Source organism: Procambarus clarkii, chromosome 19 (assembly GCF_040958095.1).
Source record: "Procambarus clarkii isolate CNS0578487 chromosome 19, FALCON_Pclarkii_2.0, whole genome shotgun sequence".
Taxonomy (NCBI): Eukaryota; Metazoa; Arthropoda; class Malacostraca; order Decapoda; family Cambaridae; genus Procambarus; species Procambarus clarkii.
This window is the reverse complement of record NC_091168.1, coordinates 32,317,125-32,337,181: the sequence shown is the minus strand read 5'-3', so window position 1 is coordinate 32,337,181 and position 20,057 is coordinate 32,317,125. Positions and strand designations below refer to the sequence as shown.

Below are 20,057 nucleotides of genomic sequence, written 5' to 3'. Positions count from 1 at the left end.
CCCACCCTGGTCCACACACCCACCCTGGTCCACACCCACCCTAGTCCACACACCACCCTGGTCCACACACCCACCCTGGTCCACACACACCCTGGTCCACACACACCCTGGTCCACACACACCCTGGTCCACACACACCCTGGTCCACACACCCACCCTGGTCCACACCCACCCTGGTCCACACACACCCTGGTCCACACACCCACCCTGGTCCACACACCCACCCTGGTCCACACACCCACCCTGGTCCACACACCCACCCTGGTCCACACCCACCCTGGTCCACACACCCACCCTGGTCCACACACCCACCCTGGTCCACACACCCACCCTGGTCCACACCCACCCTGGTCCACACACCCTGGTCCACACACCCACCCTGGTCCACACACCCACCCTGGTCCACACACCCACCCTGGTCCATGTTGCAGATGCAGTTGGGTTGACTGCATCTATCTGGACCTAAAAAAGGCTTTCGACACAGTTCCACATAAGAGGTTGTTCTGGAAACTGGAAAATATAGGAGGAGTGACAGGTACGCTTCTAACATGGATGAAAAATTTTCTGACTGATAGAAAAATGAGGGCAGTAATCAGAGGCAATGTATCGGACTGGAGAAATGTCACAAGTGGAGTACCACAGGGTTCAGTTCTTGCACCAGTGATGTTTATTGTCTACATAAATGATCTACCAGTTGGTATACAGAATTATATGAACATGTTTGCTGATGATGCTAAGATAATAGGAAGGATAAGAAACTTAGATGATTGTCATGCCCTTCAAGATGACCTGGACAAAATAAGTATATGGAGCGCCACTTGGCAAATGGAATTTAATGTTAATAAATGCCATGTTATGGAATGTGGAATAGGAGAACATAGACCCCACACAACCTATATATTATGTGAGAAATCTGTAAAGAATTCTGATAAAGAAAGAGATCTAGGGGTGGTTCTAGATAGAAAACTATCACCTGAGGACCACATAAGGAATATTGTGCGAGGAGCCTATGCCACGCTTTCTAACTTCAGAATTGCTTTTAAATACATGGATGGCGATATACTAAAGAAATTGTTCACGACTTTTGTTAGGCCAAAGCTAGAATATGCGGCGGTTGTGTGGTGCCCATATCTTAAGAAGCACATCAACAAACTGGAAAAGGTGCAAAGACATGCTACTAAGTGGCTCCCAGAACTGAAGGGCAAGAGCTACGAGGAGAGGTTAGAGGCATTACATATGCCAAAACTAGAAGACAGAAGAAAAAGAGGTGATATGATCACTACATACAAAATAGTAACAGGAATTGATAAAATCGATAGGGAAGATTTCCTGAGACCTGGAACTTTAAGAACAAGAGGTCATAGATATAAACTAGCTAAACACAGATGCCGAAGAAATATAAGAAAATTCACTTTCGCAAACAGAGTGGTAGACGGTTGGAACAAGTTAGGGGAGAAGGTGGTGGAGGCCAAGACCGTCAGTAGTTTCAAAGCGTTATATGACAAAGAGTGCTGGGAAGACGGGACACCACGAGCGTAGCTCTCATCCTGTAACTACACTTAGGTAATTACACCCACCCTGGTCCACACCATGATGGGCGTGGTCAATTAATCAGGTGTCTCTGGTCAATTAATCAGGTGTACAGAGTGAGGTAAAATATATCAAATTCTTGTTCAGGATATCATATATATTTAAAATCTCAAAGTGGCTCATTTTAGGTAGGTAGTTTAGGTAGAGGTTAACACTTACGGGAACTCGTGACACAGGCACGCATGCGCGCACACACGGGATTACAAATAAAACAAGTGAACTCGGAGAATGGGCACTAGAAGAAAACCCAGACATAATAGCACTCACAGAAACAAAGTTAACGAAAATCATAACAAACGCAGTGTTTCCACAGGGCTACTATGTAGTGAGGAAAGAGAGAGAAGGGAGAGGAGGAGGTGGTGTAGCTCTGCTACTAAGAGAAGGTTGGAGTTTCGAAGAGATGGTAATTCAGAACTGTGAAGGTTTCAGTGACTACATTTCAGGCACCATAGCAACTGGAGGACAGAAAATTATAATAGTAGTCATATATAACCCCCCACCGAATGAAGTCATATATAACCCCCACCGAATGACAGAAGACCCAGACAGGAATATGATAGAAACAACTTGGCCACAATCAATATAATAGAGAGAGCAGCTTCTGTGGCTAGCAGGAACGGATCCAAACTACTAGTCATGGCAGACTTCAACCATCGGAAGATAGATTGGGGGAACAGAGATCCACATTGAGGCCCAGACACATGGAGAGCTAAGCTGCTGGATGTGGCAACAAGAACTTTTTTAAGTCAACACGTCAAGGGACCGACAAGAATGAGAGGAGGGGATGAACCAGCCTTGCTTGATCTGATATTTACCCTAAATGAGTCGGATATAAGGGAAGTTAAGTTGGAAGCCCCCTTGGGAATGAGTGATCATAGTGTATTGAGCTTTGAGTACCTGGTTGAGCTAAGAATTATCACCCCCAAAAAAGAACTGGGAAACAAAGGGCTGGCGTACCGAAAGGGAAACTATGAGGAGATGAATAAATTCCTATGGGATATACATTGGGACACAGAACTCGGAACCAAGTCCGTACAAGACATGATGGACTATGTCACCCAAAAATGTCAGGAGGCTGTAAGCAGGTTTGTCCTAGCCCGACAGGAAAACACAGAGAAGCAAAGGAAGAATCCGTGGTTTAATAGGGAATGTATGAAAGCAAAGGAGCTGAACAAAAGGGCATGGAGGAACTTCCGTAATAACAGAACACCAGAAAGTAGAGAGAGATACCAGAGAACCAGGAACGAGTATGTTAGTGTGAGAAGAGCAGCTGAGAAAAGGTATGAAAATGATATAGCTAATAAAGCCAAGACCGAACCAAAGCTACTACACAGTCACATCAGGAGGAAGACAAAAGTGAAGAAACAGGTGCTGAAACTTAGGGTGGGCGAGGACAGGTACACAGAGAATGACAAAGAGGTGTGTGAAGAACTCAACAAAAGGTTCCAGGAGGTCTTTACAATAGAACAGGGAGAAGTCACGGCGCTAGGAGAGGTGGCAGCAAACCAGGTGACCTTGGAAAGGTTCGAAATTACAAGAGATGAGGTCAAGAAGCACCTATTGGAGCTGGATGTGAGAAAAGCTGTTGGGCCGGACGGAATCTCACCATGGGTATTGAAAGAGTGTGCAGGAGCACTTTGCCTACCACTCTCCATAGTGTATATATAGTAGGTCACTGGAAACGGGGGACCTACCAGAAATATGGAAGACTGCTAATGTAGTACCAATATACAAAAAGGGTGACAGACAAGAGGCACTGAACTACTGGCCAGTGTCCGTACCTTGTATACCTTGCAAGATGACGGAGAAGATTGTGAGAAAAAACCTAGTAACACATCTGGAGAGAAGAGACTTCGTGACAACCCATCAACATGGGTTCAGGGAGGGTAAATCTTGCCTTACAGGCTTGATAGAATTCTACGATCAGGTGACAAAGATTAAGCAAGAAAGAGAAGGATGGGCAGACTGAATTTTTTGGGACTGTCGGAAAGCCTTTGATACAGTACCCCATACCCCATAAAAGGTTGATGCATAAGCTGGAGAAACAGGCAGGAGTAACTGGTAGGGCGCTCCAGTGGATAAGGGAGTACCTAAGCAATAGGAAGCAGAGAGTTACAGTGAGGGGTGAGACCTCAGATTGGCGTGAAGTCACCAGTGGAGTCCCACAGAGCTCTGTGCTTGGACCTATTCTGTTTCTGATATACGTAAATGATCTCCCAGAGGGTATAGACTCATTCCTCTCAATGTTTGCTGATGACGCCAAAATTATGAGAAGGATTAAGACAGAGGAGGACAGCTTGAGGCTTCAAGAAGACCTGGACAAGCTGCAGGAATGGTCGAACAAATGGCTGTTAGAGTTTAATCCAAGCAAATGTAATGTAATGAAGATTAGGGGTAAGAAGCAGGAGACCAGATACAAGGTATCATTTGGGAGATGAGATACTACAAGAGTCAGAGAGAGAGAAAGACCTGGGGATTGATATCACGCCAGACCTGTCCCTTGAAGCTCATATCAAGAGGATAACATCAGCAGCATATGCCAGGTTGGCTAACATAAGAACGGCCTTTAGAAACTTGTGTAAGGAATCTTTCAGAACATTATATACCACATATGTCAGACCAATCCTGGAGTATGCGGCTCCAGCATGGAGTCCATATCTAGTCAAGCATAAGACTAAACTGGAAAAGGTTCAAAGGTTTGCCACCAGACTAGTACCCGAGCTGAGAGGTATGAGCTACGAGGAGAGACTACGGGAATTAAACCTCACTTCGTTGGAAGACAGAAGAGTTAGGGGGACATGATCACCACATTCAAGATTCTCAAGGGAGTCGACAGGGTTGATAAAGACAGGCTATTTAACACAAGGGACACACGCACAAGGGGACACTGGTGGAAACTGAGTGCCCAAATGAGCCATTGAGATATTAGAAAGATCTTTTTTAGTGTCAGAGTGGTTGACAAATGGAATGCATTAGGAAGCGATGTGGTGGAGGCTGACTCCATACACAGTTTCAAGTGTAGATATGATAGAGCCCAATAGGCTCAGGAATCTGTACACCTGTTGATTGACGGTTGAGAGGCTGGACCAAAGAGCCAGAGCTCAACCCTCCCGCAAGCACAACTAGGTGAGTACACACCCACACTGGTACACACACACCCTGGTCCACACCCACCCTGGTCCACACCCACCCTGGTCCACACCCACCCTGGTCCACACACCCACCCTGGTCCACACCCACCCTGGTCCACACCCACCCTGGTCCACACCCACCCTGGTCCACACCCACCCTGGTCCACACCCACCCTGGTCCACACCCATCCTGGTCCACACCCATCCTGGTCCACACCCATCCTGGTCCACACCCACCCTGGTCCACAGCCACCATGGTCCACACACCCACCCTGGTCCACACCCACCCTGGTCCACACCCACCCTGGTCCACACCCATCATGGTCCACACCCACCCTGGTCCACACCCACCCTGGTCCACACCCACCCTGGTCCACACCCACCATGGTCCACACCCATCATGGTCCACACCCACCCTGGTCCACACCCACCCTGGTCCACACCCACCTTCAACTGTTGTCTCTGTTCACTTAACAGCCTACGTTGGAAGAGACACTGTTTGACGACCGTTCATCAACAGTGTCAACGGTACACATGTCAGTGTGACCCCTAATGGTGCCCAGTAATAGAATATGAGGGGATATGGCCACAGCATACAAGATACTGAGGGGATATGGTCACAGCATACAAGATACTGAGGGGATATGGTCACAGCATACAAGATACTGAGGTGATATGGTCACAGAATGCAAGATACTGAGGGGATATGATCACAACATACAAGACACTGAGGAACTATGATCACAACGTAAAAAATACTGTCGGTATATGAGAGAAAGGAGGATAGTAGGACATAAGTGGAAACGCAAATGAGTCGACGAGATGAAAATAACTATATGCCTTGTACTGGTGGTCAACAAGTGGAATCTATTGAAAGAAGTTGTGGGAGAAGAATAAAGTTGACCAAACAACACACTAGAAATTGAAGGGACGTCGACCTTTCGGTCCATCCAATACTTTAAGCCAGATTCTTCAAACAATTCGAATGTCGTAGTACTAAGTCAATTATAATGCAAGAGGTCCACAAGCCTGGCCTCGGGCCGGGCTTGGGGAGTAGCAGAACTCCCAGAACCCCATCAACCAGGTGTCAACCAGGTGTCAACCAGGTGTCAACCGGGTATCAACTAGGTGTCAACTAGGTATCAACCAGCTATCTACCAGATATCAACCAGGTATCAACCAGGTATCAACCAGGTGTCAACTAGGTATCAACCAGCTATCAACCAGATATCAACCAGCTATCAACCAGGTATCAACCAGGTATCAACCAGGTATCAACCGGGTATCAACCAGGTATCAACCAGGTATCAACCAGGTACAACAAGGCCAGGAGGCGGGCCGTATAAAGAGCAAGACCTCACACCACTGTAGTCTTTACGGGTTATTCATGCCCGTGCCACCTGTTGGGTGACTTAATCTATATCAATCACCAGTCACTGTCAGGTCAGTACACTGAGGGTAGGTTAGGTACACTGTTGTGTTACTGGACAACTCATCCAGCAGCCGTCAGCAGCCGTCAGCAACATGGTATCCTCCTTCCTGACCTCCATCTCTTTTTCCGGGACCGACCTCTGCTCTCTGCTGAATCATCGCTTTACGGTCCAAAGGTCCTCCCGCGCCAGGGATCATCAGACACTTACGTCCCTCCTATCTCCAGCATGGCGATTTACTAAGCACCTTACTAGGTCCCAAGTGCTACGAGGGCCTTGTCATTCCAAGGTTATTATTGTGGACGAGTTCGTAAGAGCTTTGGAGTTCGTAAAGTGTTTGGTAAAGTATTAACAAAGCCGCCATGATTGAGATAAGAGGTGCTGATATTGTAAGTGAACACGTAAGAGCTCTGTGAATCCCTTCGTATTATCTAATAAAAACCTGATGCCACTTAAGTGTTCGCTTCGTTCTCACAATTTATCGCCGTATAAGATGCAGCTGTTTTGCCTACCTGCCTTGTCTGGGAGCCGGCGGCTGAGCCGACAGAACACTGGACGCGTGATCCTGTGGTCCGGGGTTCGATCCCGGGCGCCGGCGAGAAACAATGGGTAGAGTTTCTTTCACCTTGATGTCCCTGTTACCTAGTAGTAAATAGGTACCTGGGTGTTAGTCAGCTGTCACGGGCTGCTTCCTTGGGGTGGAGGCCTGGTCGAGGACCGGGCCGCGGGGGACACTGAAGCCCCGAAATTACCTCAAGATAACCCTACAAACGTAAAAATGCAGCTGTTTAGCTTACCTAAAAACGTAAAAAATGAGGAATTCAATCCCTCCTTTTTTATGAGGGATTGAAGGTTGCAGGCGATGAGTCACAATAACGTGGCTGAAGTGTGTTGACCAGACCACACACTAGAAGGTGAAGGGACGACGACGTTTCGGTCCGTCCTGGACCATTCTCAAGTGGATTGAAGGTTGATTGAAGGAGCGGGCGGAGAGGCTGCCTCACTGTGACAGGTGGGCGGGGCGGAGAGCACGGTGCCTGACTCACGCCACAACTGTCATATTCCTCACACAGTGTTGTCAGCCTGGCAACAATATGAGGATATACAACACGGGAGACATCTCCCGTGTTGTATATTGCAGTCACACCTCCACACATCTCCACTATCACCTCTTGATACTGGTAATGCCTCAAAGGGGCCACCACTTACGGGCTATTCATGCCCGTGCCACCTTTTGGGGTGGCTTAATCTTCATCAATCAAGCCTGGGAACATTGTCTCGTTGTCACGCTTCACCTCCGACTTCTCGTTCCTCCAATAGGCCCCCAAAAGCTATACCGGCATGGGGTTCGAATCTAATTAAATCAAATATAAATGAGGATGGCCGTTGGGCGAGGGAGGAAGAGTAGGTATAATGGGAGATAAGGTGTCAGGGCTTATGTTTAAGATTCAGTTACTGGGAACCAAAAGTTGCAAGTAGCACGGGCTATGGTGAGCCCGTGGTGGACTTACCTGGCACAGAAGCGGGGCAAGTAGCACGGGCTATGGTGAGCCCGTAGTGGACTTACCTGGCACAGGAGCGGGGCAAGTAGCACGGGCTATGGTGAGCCCGTTGTGGACTTACCCGGCACAGGAGCGGGGCAAGTAGCACGGGCTATGGTGAGCCCGTAGTGGACTTACCTGGCACAGGAGCGGGGCAAGTAGCACGGGCTATGGTGAGCCCGTAGTGGACTTACCTGGCACAGGAGCGGGACAAGTAGCACGGGCTATGGTGAGCCCGTAGTGGACTTACCTGGCACAGGAGCGGGACAAGTAGCACGGGCTATGGTGAGCCCGTAGTGGACTTACCTGGCACAGGAGCGGGACAAGTAGCACGGGCTATGGTGAGCCCGTAGTGGACTTACCTGGCACAGGAGCGGGACAAGTAGCACGGGCTATGGTGAGCCCGTAATTGAGTTGGGTTATTCGCGATAACCTTGTTACTGTCATATTTGGGTCAAAGTTTTAAAAGGAGGTGGGGTGTCATCCTTTTCTCCCGTTTCTTTTCAGCTTCTGTTTTAGTCCACTGGTTTTAGTCGTGTTTTGATAACATTATCTTGGTGGCGGATATAGACAGTGTTCACTAGTGTGTGCCACTCCTCAACGGCTTTTCTAATCATTGTAGTCGCTGTGTCATTAGCTCTCGTTGGATGAATGTTGAGTTTCATGTGCAAAGCTTCAGTAGCTTCACATTCCAGTAAGTAGTGCAATAGTGGCGCCTCTGCTTCTGTTCCACAGATGTGACACTCTTTAACATTGTTAAAGGGGTTTATTTTATTTATTTATTTAAGGGGTTTATTTAACATTGTTAAAGGGGTTAACATTGGAGTTTATTACCTCCCAGCAGCACTTGTAACCAAGTCTGAGTCTGTGTATGGCTACTGCAATGTCTCTGGATATCTTTCTGTCAGGCTTGAAAGAGTAGTTCCCAGTGGCTTGTTCGTACCATATCGCAGTGGATCTTCCTTCCGCTACTTTGGCTCTGTGGCGACTTATGATAGTTGAGAATATTTTCTTCTTGATTTGCTCCTTAATCTGTGAAAAACTTGGAGGTACCTGAACCTGTACAACAGGTAGAGCAGCGGCAGTTTTTGCTAGTGAGTCTGCCTTTTCATTACCATCTATGCCAATGTGACTTGGTATCCAATTTAGGGTGACTGACAGCCCTAGATTGTGGCTTCTTTTCCTATACTGTATGTTTGATTTCTGTGATGAGATGTATATTATCTCTGTGCTGGCTGGATAACAATGCCTGGAGCGATGACTTAGAGTCTGTGCGAATGATGACATCATGTAAATTATTCTCAATTACATAATTTATGGCCTCTTTCAGGGCCATAAAGTTTGGCCCTGAAAACGTCATGTTCGCAATGTTGAGCAGCCACTGTTCATGCTCCAGTAGCTTCAAGGTTGGTAGTGTAAACTGCTGCTCCAACAGAATTTATTTCTTGATCAACTGATCCGTCTGTGAAGATGTGAGTGGTTGTAGGTCTTGAGATGCTTTCCATTTGTCGTTCTATGACTGCTTTGAGCCTCTGCGAGTCACATGCTGATTTTTTATCTGGTAATCCTTCAATGATTATCTTTAGACTCGATTCTTCCCATGGAGGAGGCTGCCGAAAGTATTGATATGGTCTATCTTCTCTTTTGTTTTTAATGGTCAGTTTAAAGTCCACTTTCTCTGGAATCTTGACCAGATTATCCGTCCATGCACTTGTTCTATATTGAAGGTTTCTCTGAAGCGATCTGTGTATGCTGTCTTTGATTGACAGTCTGGCGGTGGTTCCAACAAGTTTTGCTGTTATGGTGGCTGTTGTTTGTTTGATCCTGTTCTATAAGGCTGGTAAGTTGGTTTCCATTCTAAGGTTCTCTCTACGCGTCCATATAGGTGCTCCCAGCATTGTTGTGAGGGCATCATTTTGAGACACTTCCAGTTTCTCCCATTGGTTATCACTGAGGGATGTAAGAGCAGGAGCAGCATAGTCGATGAGTGACCTAACTGCTTGAACGTAGTACATTTTGAGTACTGGTAGAGATGCACCATCTCTAAGACTGGTCAGAGAGCGCAAAGCTGAGTTTCTGGCTTTACAGCGTTGCCGAAGATATTCAATTTCTTGAGTGAATTTCAACTGGTTGTCTATTATGACTCCTAGGTATTGAAAAGACGTAACCCACTCAATTTCTTGTTCTTGTATTGCCAGTCTGATGTCTTGAGTTCTCAGTTAACGACCATTGCTTTTGTTTTGTTGCTGTTTATTTTCACTGTTATGCGTTCCGCTTCCCTGCTGATGATGCCTCGGCAGTTTGTATATGGTTCCTGGCGCCTTTGTCATTGATAATGACCACAACGTCGTCTGCATAGTTAAGCATAGCAACTTGAGCTTCATGAATTGTTCCATGAGACAGTTGAAAAGGAAGGGGCTTAGTATTCCTCCCTGCGGAGTTCCATTTTCCACTCTCTTTGAGGAGGATGTTTCCCCTTGGAAATTGACTTTAGCTTCTCGGTTAAGGAGGCTTCGTTTGGCAAAGGCAGGAGCGTGTCCTCTGATTTCCTTATGCATCAGGCAGCACAGTGTAGCTGGAGCACTGGCTAACTCGAAGGGTTTTTCTAGGTCTAGATTCCTGGTTTGTTATTGATTTGATCCAGGAGGGAGGTAAGGCATCCTGTGGTTCCAACACCTTTTCTGTAAGCAAACATATTTTGGTGTAGTGGATTGGCTTTCCATTCAATTCGATTAAGAGCCATTCTTTCTGCAGTTTTGGCCAGTTAATGAGATGTCTTGGATTTCCTGGGACTTTGGGTTTTGGAATGGGAACTATAATTGCACTGTTCCAAGAGAGTGGTCGGGTTCTTGTCTCCCATACTCTGTTGATGAGATTCAAGAAGGCTTCTTCACCCTTTTCTCCTAGCTTGGCCAGCATGTTGTAAGTGACTTTGTCCTCACCTGGAGATGTTTTTAGTTTTCTTTGTAGCTCGTCGGAGTTATTTCAGACTGAAAGGCAGAGTGAGTCTGGGATGGCATTTATGTATACAGTAGGGTGAACAAAGGGTGTAGTGTAGTGTTATACAGTAGGGTGTATAGGGTTGGTGAGAGGACTGAGCCTTGAGGAGACTCAAGGCTCCATTCAATACACACAGAAATCACAGTTGCGTGATGTATCAAATGAACAAATCCACAAGGGCCGTGACGAGGATTCGAATCTGCGTCAGAGAGCATCCCAGAAGCTGCCTTAATCGACTGAGCTACGACATGGTCAAAAGGAGTTGCAACCTTTGTGGATTTGTTCATTTGATGCATCACGCAATTGTGATTTCTGTGTGTAATGAAATAAGGGTGAAGAGTGAGAACGGCCTATTGACATAGCTCGAGTGCATGGGGGAGTTGTGTAAAACCCTGGTTTGTGCCTCGGAGAGACTGCAGGATCCAGTAAGTTCAGTAGAACTTCGGTATTAACCTTTTACCATGTCGTAGCTCAGTCGATTAAGGCAGCGATGCTGTTGGACGCAGGTTCGAATCCTCGTCACAGCCCTTGTGGATTTGTTCTTCCCCATTCAAGTTGATGTAGCCGGACACGTTGTTTAGCAACTTAATCTGCATTCTGTCACGTAGGAAGCTGCAGAGTAGTTTTTGCAGGGTAACTGGTAGTCACCGGGTTGAGGTGGTGACTGGTAGATCACATGATTGATGAAGATTAAGCCACCCAAGAGGTGGCACGGGCATGAATAGCCCGTAAGTGGTGGCCCTTTTGAGCCATTACCAGTATCAAGAGCTGATACTGGAGATCTGTGGAGGTGCGACTGCACCCTGCGTGACGGGAGATGTCTCCCGTGGACCAACACGATTGATTGATTGATAAAGATTAAGCCACCCAAGAGGTGGCACGGGCATGAATAGTCCGTAAGTGGTACAATTTTTTTTGTCTCGGTATTCTGAGGCTGCTTTTAACCATCAAGCTGTTATCGCGGGGGAGGATACTGCTTCACAGTCTTTATGAGGGTGTCCAGCTGCTGGACACCTTTGTTGACCAGGAGAGTGGCTGTGTTGATGGCTTTAGGGTGGCCACTGCATGATTCAGGAACTCTTAAAGCTCTTCTAAGGTCACTGGTTGCTTCACATTCCAGAAGATAGTGAAGTAATGGCTTTTCTGTGACAGTTTGGCAATGTGGTAGATCAAAATGACAGCAGAGTTTATACCCGAGTCCATCTTGCCAAACGGTGTCGAATGCCTTTCCAAGTCCTTTGCGATGAGTCCAGTTTTGGGATAAGTATTATTGCTGTGACTTCTTTTAATGGGAGTGGGAAGCAACCCGAGTTGTTGTTTAAGATTCAGCTACTGGGAACCAAAAGTTGCAAGTAGCACGGGCTATGGTGAGCCCGTAGTGGACTTACCTGGCACAGGAGCGGGGTGTTACTTGCTACCTGAGGTTCAGGGAGGCTTTGTGTGTGTCGGTGAGGGCAGTAATTATGGAGTCTGGGTGTTGTTTGGTCAGTGTTTGTCTAACACCCGATGGACCAGGGGGCTTGGCGGGGGGCGGGGGGCGGGGGGGGGGGGGGGGGCGGGGGGGGGGGGGGAGAGAATTCCTGAACATGGTCTTGATCTCGTCAAGCGTCAGGGTGTTTTTTTTTTTTGCAGGGACATGCCTGCGCGGTCCCTAAGCCTCTGGCTGCCCACTGGGCGGGCCCTAAGCCTCTGGCTGGCCCACTGGGCGGGCCCTAAGCCTCTGGCTGCCCCACTGGGCGGCCCCTAAGCCTCTGGCTGGCCCACTGGGAGGGCCCTAAGCCTCTGGCTGGCCCACTGGGCGGGCCCTAAGCCTCTGGCTGGCCCACTGGGCGGGCCCTAAGCCTCTGGCTGGCCCACTGGGCGGGCCCTAAGCCTCTGGCTGCCCCACTGGGCGGCCCCTAAGCCTCTGGCTGGCCCACTGGGAGGGCCCTAAGCCTCTGGCTGGCCCACTGGGCGGGCCCTAAGCCTCTGGCTGGCCCACTGGGCGGGCCCTAAGCCTCTGGCTGGCCCACTGGGCGGGCCCTAAGCCTCTGGCTGGCCCACTGGGCGGCCCCTAAGCCTCTGGCTGGCCCACTGGGCGGGTCCTAAGCCTCTGGCTGGCCCACTGGGCGGGTCCTAAGCCTCTGGCTGGCCCACTAAGTGTTGCTTGTTTCTGTTTTACTTGGGCGGAGTATGAGTATTTATGACTCGTATGGTCGCTTCAGTAAGATTTTGTCCCGTGTATTTATAACAACTTCTGCTCTGTTGAATCTAAGTTGAAATCTTATTGGGTTTGTAACTCTGCACTGTGTTAGGTTGTGACATAAGAACATAAGAATGAAGGTAACTGCAGAAAGCCTATTGGCCCATACCAGGCAGCTCCTGTTTATAATCACTCAATCTCGGAGATTGTGCCTCGGAGAGGCTACGGGATCCAGTAAGTTCAGTAGAACTTCGTTTTCAACCCTTTTACCCTGTCGTAGCTCAGTCGATTAAGGCAGTGTCTGGGATGCTCCCGGACGCAGGTTCAAATCCTCGTCACGGCCCTTGTGGATTTGTTCATTTGGTCACTCAATCTCATTCATATACATATGTGTAACCTATGTGTTACAATTGGACGTATTTACAGAGTAGGGATGACGTAGAGGGGAACCTAGTGTTCCTGGGCGTGAGAGCCTAGTGTGGAGGCGGGCGGTGGAGAGAGTGGTGGTGGGCGAGTGTCATGGCGCCGCCACTGTTTACCCAGAACCAGGAAGGGTATGTCTGGTAGTCTGCTGACGTCATCCACACTTTGCCACCTTACTCGTCAGTCAGGTCGCCAGTGAGACACCCTGCTCTCCACTTCATGAGACTATACACACCCTCAAGTTCACTTCAGGCGAACACCCAACAGTCTGAGGTACGCTTAGGAGTCCACAGAGACAATCAACTTGAGAATGGTCCTGGACGGACCGAAACATTATCGTCCCTTCACTTTCTAGTGTGTGGTTTTGTCAATATATTTCAGCCACGTTATTGTGACTCCTCGTCTGCACACATAACAATATTAGAACGAAGGTAACTGTAGAAGGCCTATTGGCCCATACGAGGCAGCTTCTATTTGTATCCATCCAATCTCATTCATATATATATATCTAACCTACGCTTGAAACAATCAAAGGATCCTACTTTCTAATATATTACACGATAATTGGTTCCACAAAACAACAACCCTATTACCAAAACAAGTATTTAGCCAGATCTTTCCCAAATCTAAACTTATCCAATGTATGCCCATTGTTTCGTGTTGTCTTCTGTTGATACTTTTTAATTAATTAATTAATACTTTATTAATATCCCCCTTGTTATACCCATTAATCCACTTTATCATGTCACCCTTAATTCTTCGCTTTTAATCATAACTCCCAGATTCCTTTCGCAATCTCAACACCATATAAACGGGGTGAGAATAGGAGTGTTGAGTCCCACCCTATTTAATATACTAATGAATAAGATAGCATCTGAGAGATACTCAAATGCGGTAACTCCCATCATATATGCCGATGATATTTTATTTCAGGGCAAAGATATTTTATAGTTTCAAACGGTGTTGGATAATTTCGGAAATCTGTCACCATATGGGACTGGTGGTTGATGAAGACAAAACTAAGTTTGAATGTAGAAGTCGGAGGCCCATTATATTGAAAATAAACGGTAACAATATAGAGAGTTCACACAGAAATCGAGGGACTTCATATAGAGAGTTAATATATATAAATATTTAGGCATATGCCCATAAGAGTTTGGAAGCTGAGATGAACAGACTGTTGGGTCAATGTCGGAAGAGATTACAACCTCTGAAGGCCTTGGCATGCTGTAGAAAGGGAGTGGGAGTCCCTGTGTTACGAATGATATACTTGAGTACTGTAAGATCTCTTATTGATTATGCTGCGCCTGTCATTTCTTGTTTTGTTAAAGGAAGGATGGGCAAGTTGGAGAAGGTACAAAATGAAGCCATGAGAATTTTCTTAGGATGCCCAAGAAATGCTATGTTTGAGATAATGAGGATGGAGTTAAATCTGCAGAGTATTGGGGATAGAATTTCAGAGATAAATGTAGCCTCTGCCATTAGATTAATGAGAGGTGGGGGAGCTAATGAATTAATCATCTCGGTTCAAAAGGTGGGAAGTAATGAGCAATGTATGATAAAGAAGAGAACATATATGAGCACCTTATGTTCTAATGTTATAAAGTATGATGTTATCACAGAGTGTATTGCTGTGCCCAAGAGAAAATTCACACCACCATGGGAGGATTGTAATGTAGATGTAGTAATTACTCCCTTGCAAAAGAAAAAAAGTATGTATGAAATAGGAGAGCTGAGGGCAACATATGATTGTATAATTAGAAAACTGCCTACAGAAAACACTCTACATGTATATTGTGATGGGTCAGTAGCTAGGGATGGGAAGGCAGGATGTGGAGTCTTGATCAGGGAGTACATTGACATCGGCACTGTAGACACTGTTATTGGACGCCACTGTTATTGGACGCCGTAAATTAGTGTAAATACTAATTTACACTCCTTATCTTTTTCACTGACATCAACACCGTATTGCCAGATATATTTGTATCCTAATCTTAATCTCATGTAAATTGAATCCTTCCAAGTAGACTTTCCTTTACCATAAGTGAAGGACGAATTTGTATTTATTATTGAATAATTCTTAAGTGTGTTACTACTGTCCACCATTGCCATTCTCTTTATCATTTCTTCACCCTCTTGGATCATCTTGATTCTTGTTTTTATTTGTTTCAAGGTTAACTGACATACAACATCGCTTAACTGACAATGTCTCTTAAACGCAGGCTGAACTCCAAGGTGTATTAGCAGGATTACAGGAAGTAGTCAAATGTGGTAAAAATGCTTGCTTCTTTATTGACAGCAGAGGAGCGTTAGAGTCTTTAAATAGCAGACGCCCAGTATATCAGAATATTGTGATAGAGTGTAGAGAGAATATTAAGAAATTAGAAAAAAATGGGTATAAAGTAAGATTCATGTGGATCCTTTCACATGTGGGAATACTGTTGAATGAGGTAGTTGATGACATAGCGAAGAGAGCCACTGAAAAAACTCTTGTTGATGTTGTATGTCAGTTAACCTTGAAACAAATAAAAACAAGAATCAAGATGATCCAAGAGGGTGAAGAAATGATAAAGAGAATGGCAATGGTGGACAGTAGTAACACACTTAAGAATTATTCAATAATAAATACAAATTCGTCCTTCACTTATGGTAAAGGAAAGTCTACTTGGAAGGATTCAATTTACATGAGATTAAGATTAGGATACAAATATATCTGGCAATACGGTGTTGATGTCAGTGAAAAAGATAAGGAGTGTAAATTATGTAGTATGCCGTACGCCCACACCTTAGAACATTATGTATTAGAGTGTCAACTTATTGATAACTATAGAAATAAGGAAATAAATAGTGTACCACATCAAATTGTTTGGATGTGTGATAATAGTATGATAGACAGTATACTTAGGCGCTACAAGAATTTTGCCCCAAGAGTGTAACACTTATATGCTGTGCTTACTATATAAACCTGCAATGTTAAATGGGATTCTTGTAATGTTATTTATCTATTTGTACTCACTAAATTTGTGCGCCCCTTGAGGGACTTGAAGTAGAGGGGGGGGGGTAGAAATAGCCTAAGCTACTCTATCCCTTTGGGATGTATTTTTTTCTTGGCTCAATAAACATACTTGAACTTGTGAGAATAGCTTGAGCTACCTCATCCCTTTGTGTGTGTTTGTACCTCAATAAACCTATTTCATTTTCAATTTCAACGCCATCTAGCGCGTATCTTATAATTCTATTTTTATTACCTAGCCTCAAAACCATACATTTGTCAGCATTAAACTGCATCTGCCAATCTTTTGGTCATTTCAAAACCCTATTTAGATGTTAAAATACGAATGTAACATATAGTGTATAACATGTATATGAATGAGATTGGACATGTATATGAATGAGATTGGGTGGATATAAATAGGAGCTGCCTCATTACACACAGAGATCACACTAACGTGATGCATCAGATGAACAAATCCACAAGGGCCGTGACGAGGATTCGAACCTGCGTCCGAGAGCATCCCAGACACTCAGTCGATTAAGGCAGTGTCTGGGATGCTCCCGGACGCAGGTTCGAATCCTCGTCACGGCCCTTGTGGATTTGTTCAGGAACTGCCTCGTATGGGGCAATAGGCTTTCTGCAGTTACCTTTATTCTTATGTTCTTATAAGAATGTAACACTTTTCTCTAGAAAAGCGAAGCGTTTTGTGTGACATTATTGAAGTGTATAAGTAGATGAATGGGCATAACAAAAGGATATTAATAACGTATTAAATATGTCAACACGAAACAACGGATACAAATTGGATAAGTTTATATTTAGGAAAGACCTGGGTAAATACTGGTTTTGGTAACAGGGTTGTCGATATGTTTAATAAATTTCCGGGTAACATAATACACGAAGGATTCCTTGATTGTTTCAAGCGTAGGTTAAACATATACAGTATATGAATGAGTTTAGGTGGATATCAACTGGAGGTGCCACGAATGGGCCAATAGGCCTTCTGTAGGTTTTTATGTGTAAACGTGGAATCACTTAATTGTTTCAATCATAGGTTAAACAAGTTAAACTTTTCCATCCTTCACTCAACAATGTTATTGATAGGTAACATTCACAATCGACTTGAGAATGGTCCAGGACGGACCGAAACGTCGTCGTCCCTTCACTTTCTAGTGTGTGGTTTGGTCGACATATTTCAGCCACGTTATTGTGACTCCTCGTCTGCCTATTGATAGTTATTTTCTACCGTCAATTGGGTTCATGAACTTCCTTATGACCATGAGGTATCTTTTGGTGAAGACAGTTCAAGGACTTCGTGGGAGGGGGTTTGTACCTCATCCCGCGAGGTTTAAGCCAGGGTATCAACATTGATCAATCCAAATTACGGGCTATTCATGCCCGTGCCACCTCTTGGGTGGCTTAATCTTTATCAATCAGTCAATCGTAAGTGATCAGTGTAAACTTATCTGTGCTACGATACGCTCCAATACAACTCTACGAACGGATTTTACTTCACTGAAATGCTCATGGATTGTTCGGTAAGCCAGTGTAAGCCTAAGACTTACCATATACGAGCTAAATGGTGTTGAGATTGCGAAGTCGGATTGCAAAAGGGTTCTGGGAGTTATGAATAGTAAGAATTTAAAAAAACAAAATATATCAGTGCATAAATGTTCATAATAAGGCAAATAGGACACTGCGATTTATTTATTTAGTAACAAGACACCTGGTGTTGTTCTTCAGCTATATCTTGCTCTGGTTAGGCCCCATTTAGATTATACAGTTCAGTTTTGGTTCCCGTACCATAGAACATAAGAATGATGGGTATAAATTGAATACGTTTAGATTTAGGAAAAACCAAGGGAAATACTGGTTCGGTAACAGGGTTGTTGATTTGTGGAACCAATTACCGCGTAACATAAAAGAAGTAGGATCCCTTGACTGTTTCAAGCGTAGGTTAGACATATATATATGAATTAAGTGGATATAAATAGCAGCCGCCTCGCATGGGCCAATAGTCCTTTTGCAGTTACCTTCATTCTAAAATATTCTTATGTTCTTACGAAACATGTACATCTTTTCATAATTATGGCGCCTTTGTTTACCTTCACAATTGAGGAAAAACATGGATGTAAGTTGAGAATATTGGCCGAAGAGAGATATGGTTGTGAGTGGAGGTAGCCTAGCCTCCTAAGATGAAAGTGCTTAAAGCAACGATGTGGTCGATATTACATATGTCGTGATTGACCACCAGAAAACACACTTTTCAAGTATTGAATTGGGCTAACTGGAAAAGTTTTTACATTTATGTTGCTAATGAAACCTAACCTAACTATCCTAGGCCAAATACACGCTATCTGAGGTCTAATACATTATATATTTCTCAGGTAAATATATGTGCTAGGCTAGGCCTGGAAATATTTAAGTGTGGTTTTTAGCTTTATTTTTCCGGACTCCATAAACAAATAGTACGAAAATTTGTTTTCTGTGGCTCCTTTACTGTATATTACTACATAGTTACAACATGTGCTATCAAAACAGAAGGATGGATTGGTGAGAAAAGCGACCCGTTCTCGATTTGCCACACCATAACAAATACAACTGTTTTGCCTTACCAGAACGGGAGACATCTCCCGTCACGCAGGGTGCAGTCGCACCTCCACACATCTCCAGTATCATCTATTGATACTGGTAATTGCTCAAAAGCACCACCACTTACGGGCTATTCATCCGCGTAACGTGGTGGAGGTGGGGTTTCTTGTGCAGGCGATGAGTCACAATAACGTGGCTGAAGTATGTTGACCAGACCACTCACTAGAAGGTGAAGGGACGACGACGTTTCGGTCCGTCCTGGACCATGCTCAAGTCGTGGGGTTCCTTGATTGTTTCAAGCGTGGGTTGGACATGTATATGAGTGGGATTGGCTGGTTATAAATAGGAGCTGCTACGTATGGGCCAATAGGCTTTCTGTAGTTACCTTTATTCTTATGTTCTTACTCCATCTATCATCATTCTATTATGCAGGACGAACCGCACGTCTATAGGTCATCCAATAGCAGACTTCTAGATGTCGCCACTGCTAGGCTTAGGCTCGGCTACAAGTACCTCTGGGAGTTTGTAACATCTGCTGATGTAGATTTGACTAACTGTAAACTCTGTCAGCAGAACTATTCGCATACTTTGCGTCATTATATAATGGAATGTGAAAAAATCGCGGAATTCAGAGATAACACCATCAATGGTGTACAAGAAATGTGTAAGTACTTCATTCATAATGATGTGCTGCCGGGAATCTTAGTGAAGTATCCAAAATGTGCTTACTGTAGGTGCAGCCTGCACATGACTGTAAAGCTGCCGCCCAGTTGGGTGGGTGTGGAGCACATGACTGTAAAGCTGCCGCCCAGTTGGGTGGGTGTGGAGCACATGACTGTAAAGCTGCCGCCCAGTTGGGTGGGTGTGGAGCACATGACTGTAAAGCTGCCGCCCAGTTGGGTGGGTGTGGAGCACATGACTGTAAAGCTGCCGCCCAGTTGGGTGGGTGTGGAGCACATGACTGTAAAGCTGCCGCCCAGTTGGGTGAGTGTGGAGCAAGACCAGTAACTGTGTGACTCACCATAGATGTAAAGTGACTGTTGTGAGCCTCTTGTTGAATCACTTAGGATATAAGACTATTGATATGTATTTGTGTACATGTATGTGTATACATATGTGTATGTAACATTAACAATTGTGTAACTAGCTTCACAAGATTGTCACTTGCTTAGC

At 45.3% G+C, this 20,057-nt stretch overlaps 1 protein-coding gene across 2 annotated transcripts in view; it reads left to right on the top strand.

The window, feature by feature from the left end:
- Window positions 1–20,057, top strand: part of LOC123757442 (galactosylgalactosylxylosylprotein 3-beta-glucuronosyltransferase P) — a 50,311-nt gene that overhangs the window by 10,069 nt on the left and 20,185 nt on the right. Inside the window, exon 1 of one of the 2 annotated variants that reach the window (XM_069327237.1) lies at window positions 13,422–13,570. The exons of the other annotated variant lie outside the window; for it this stretch is intronic. Within the exon in view, the coding sequence (XP_069183338.1) occupies window positions 13,517–13,570 (54 nt within the window). The 5' untranslated portion in view covers window positions 13,422–13,516. Of the gene's footprint in view, window positions 1–13,421; window positions 13,571–20,057 lie in introns of those variants that run through there. 2 annotated transcript variants of the gene reach the window in all.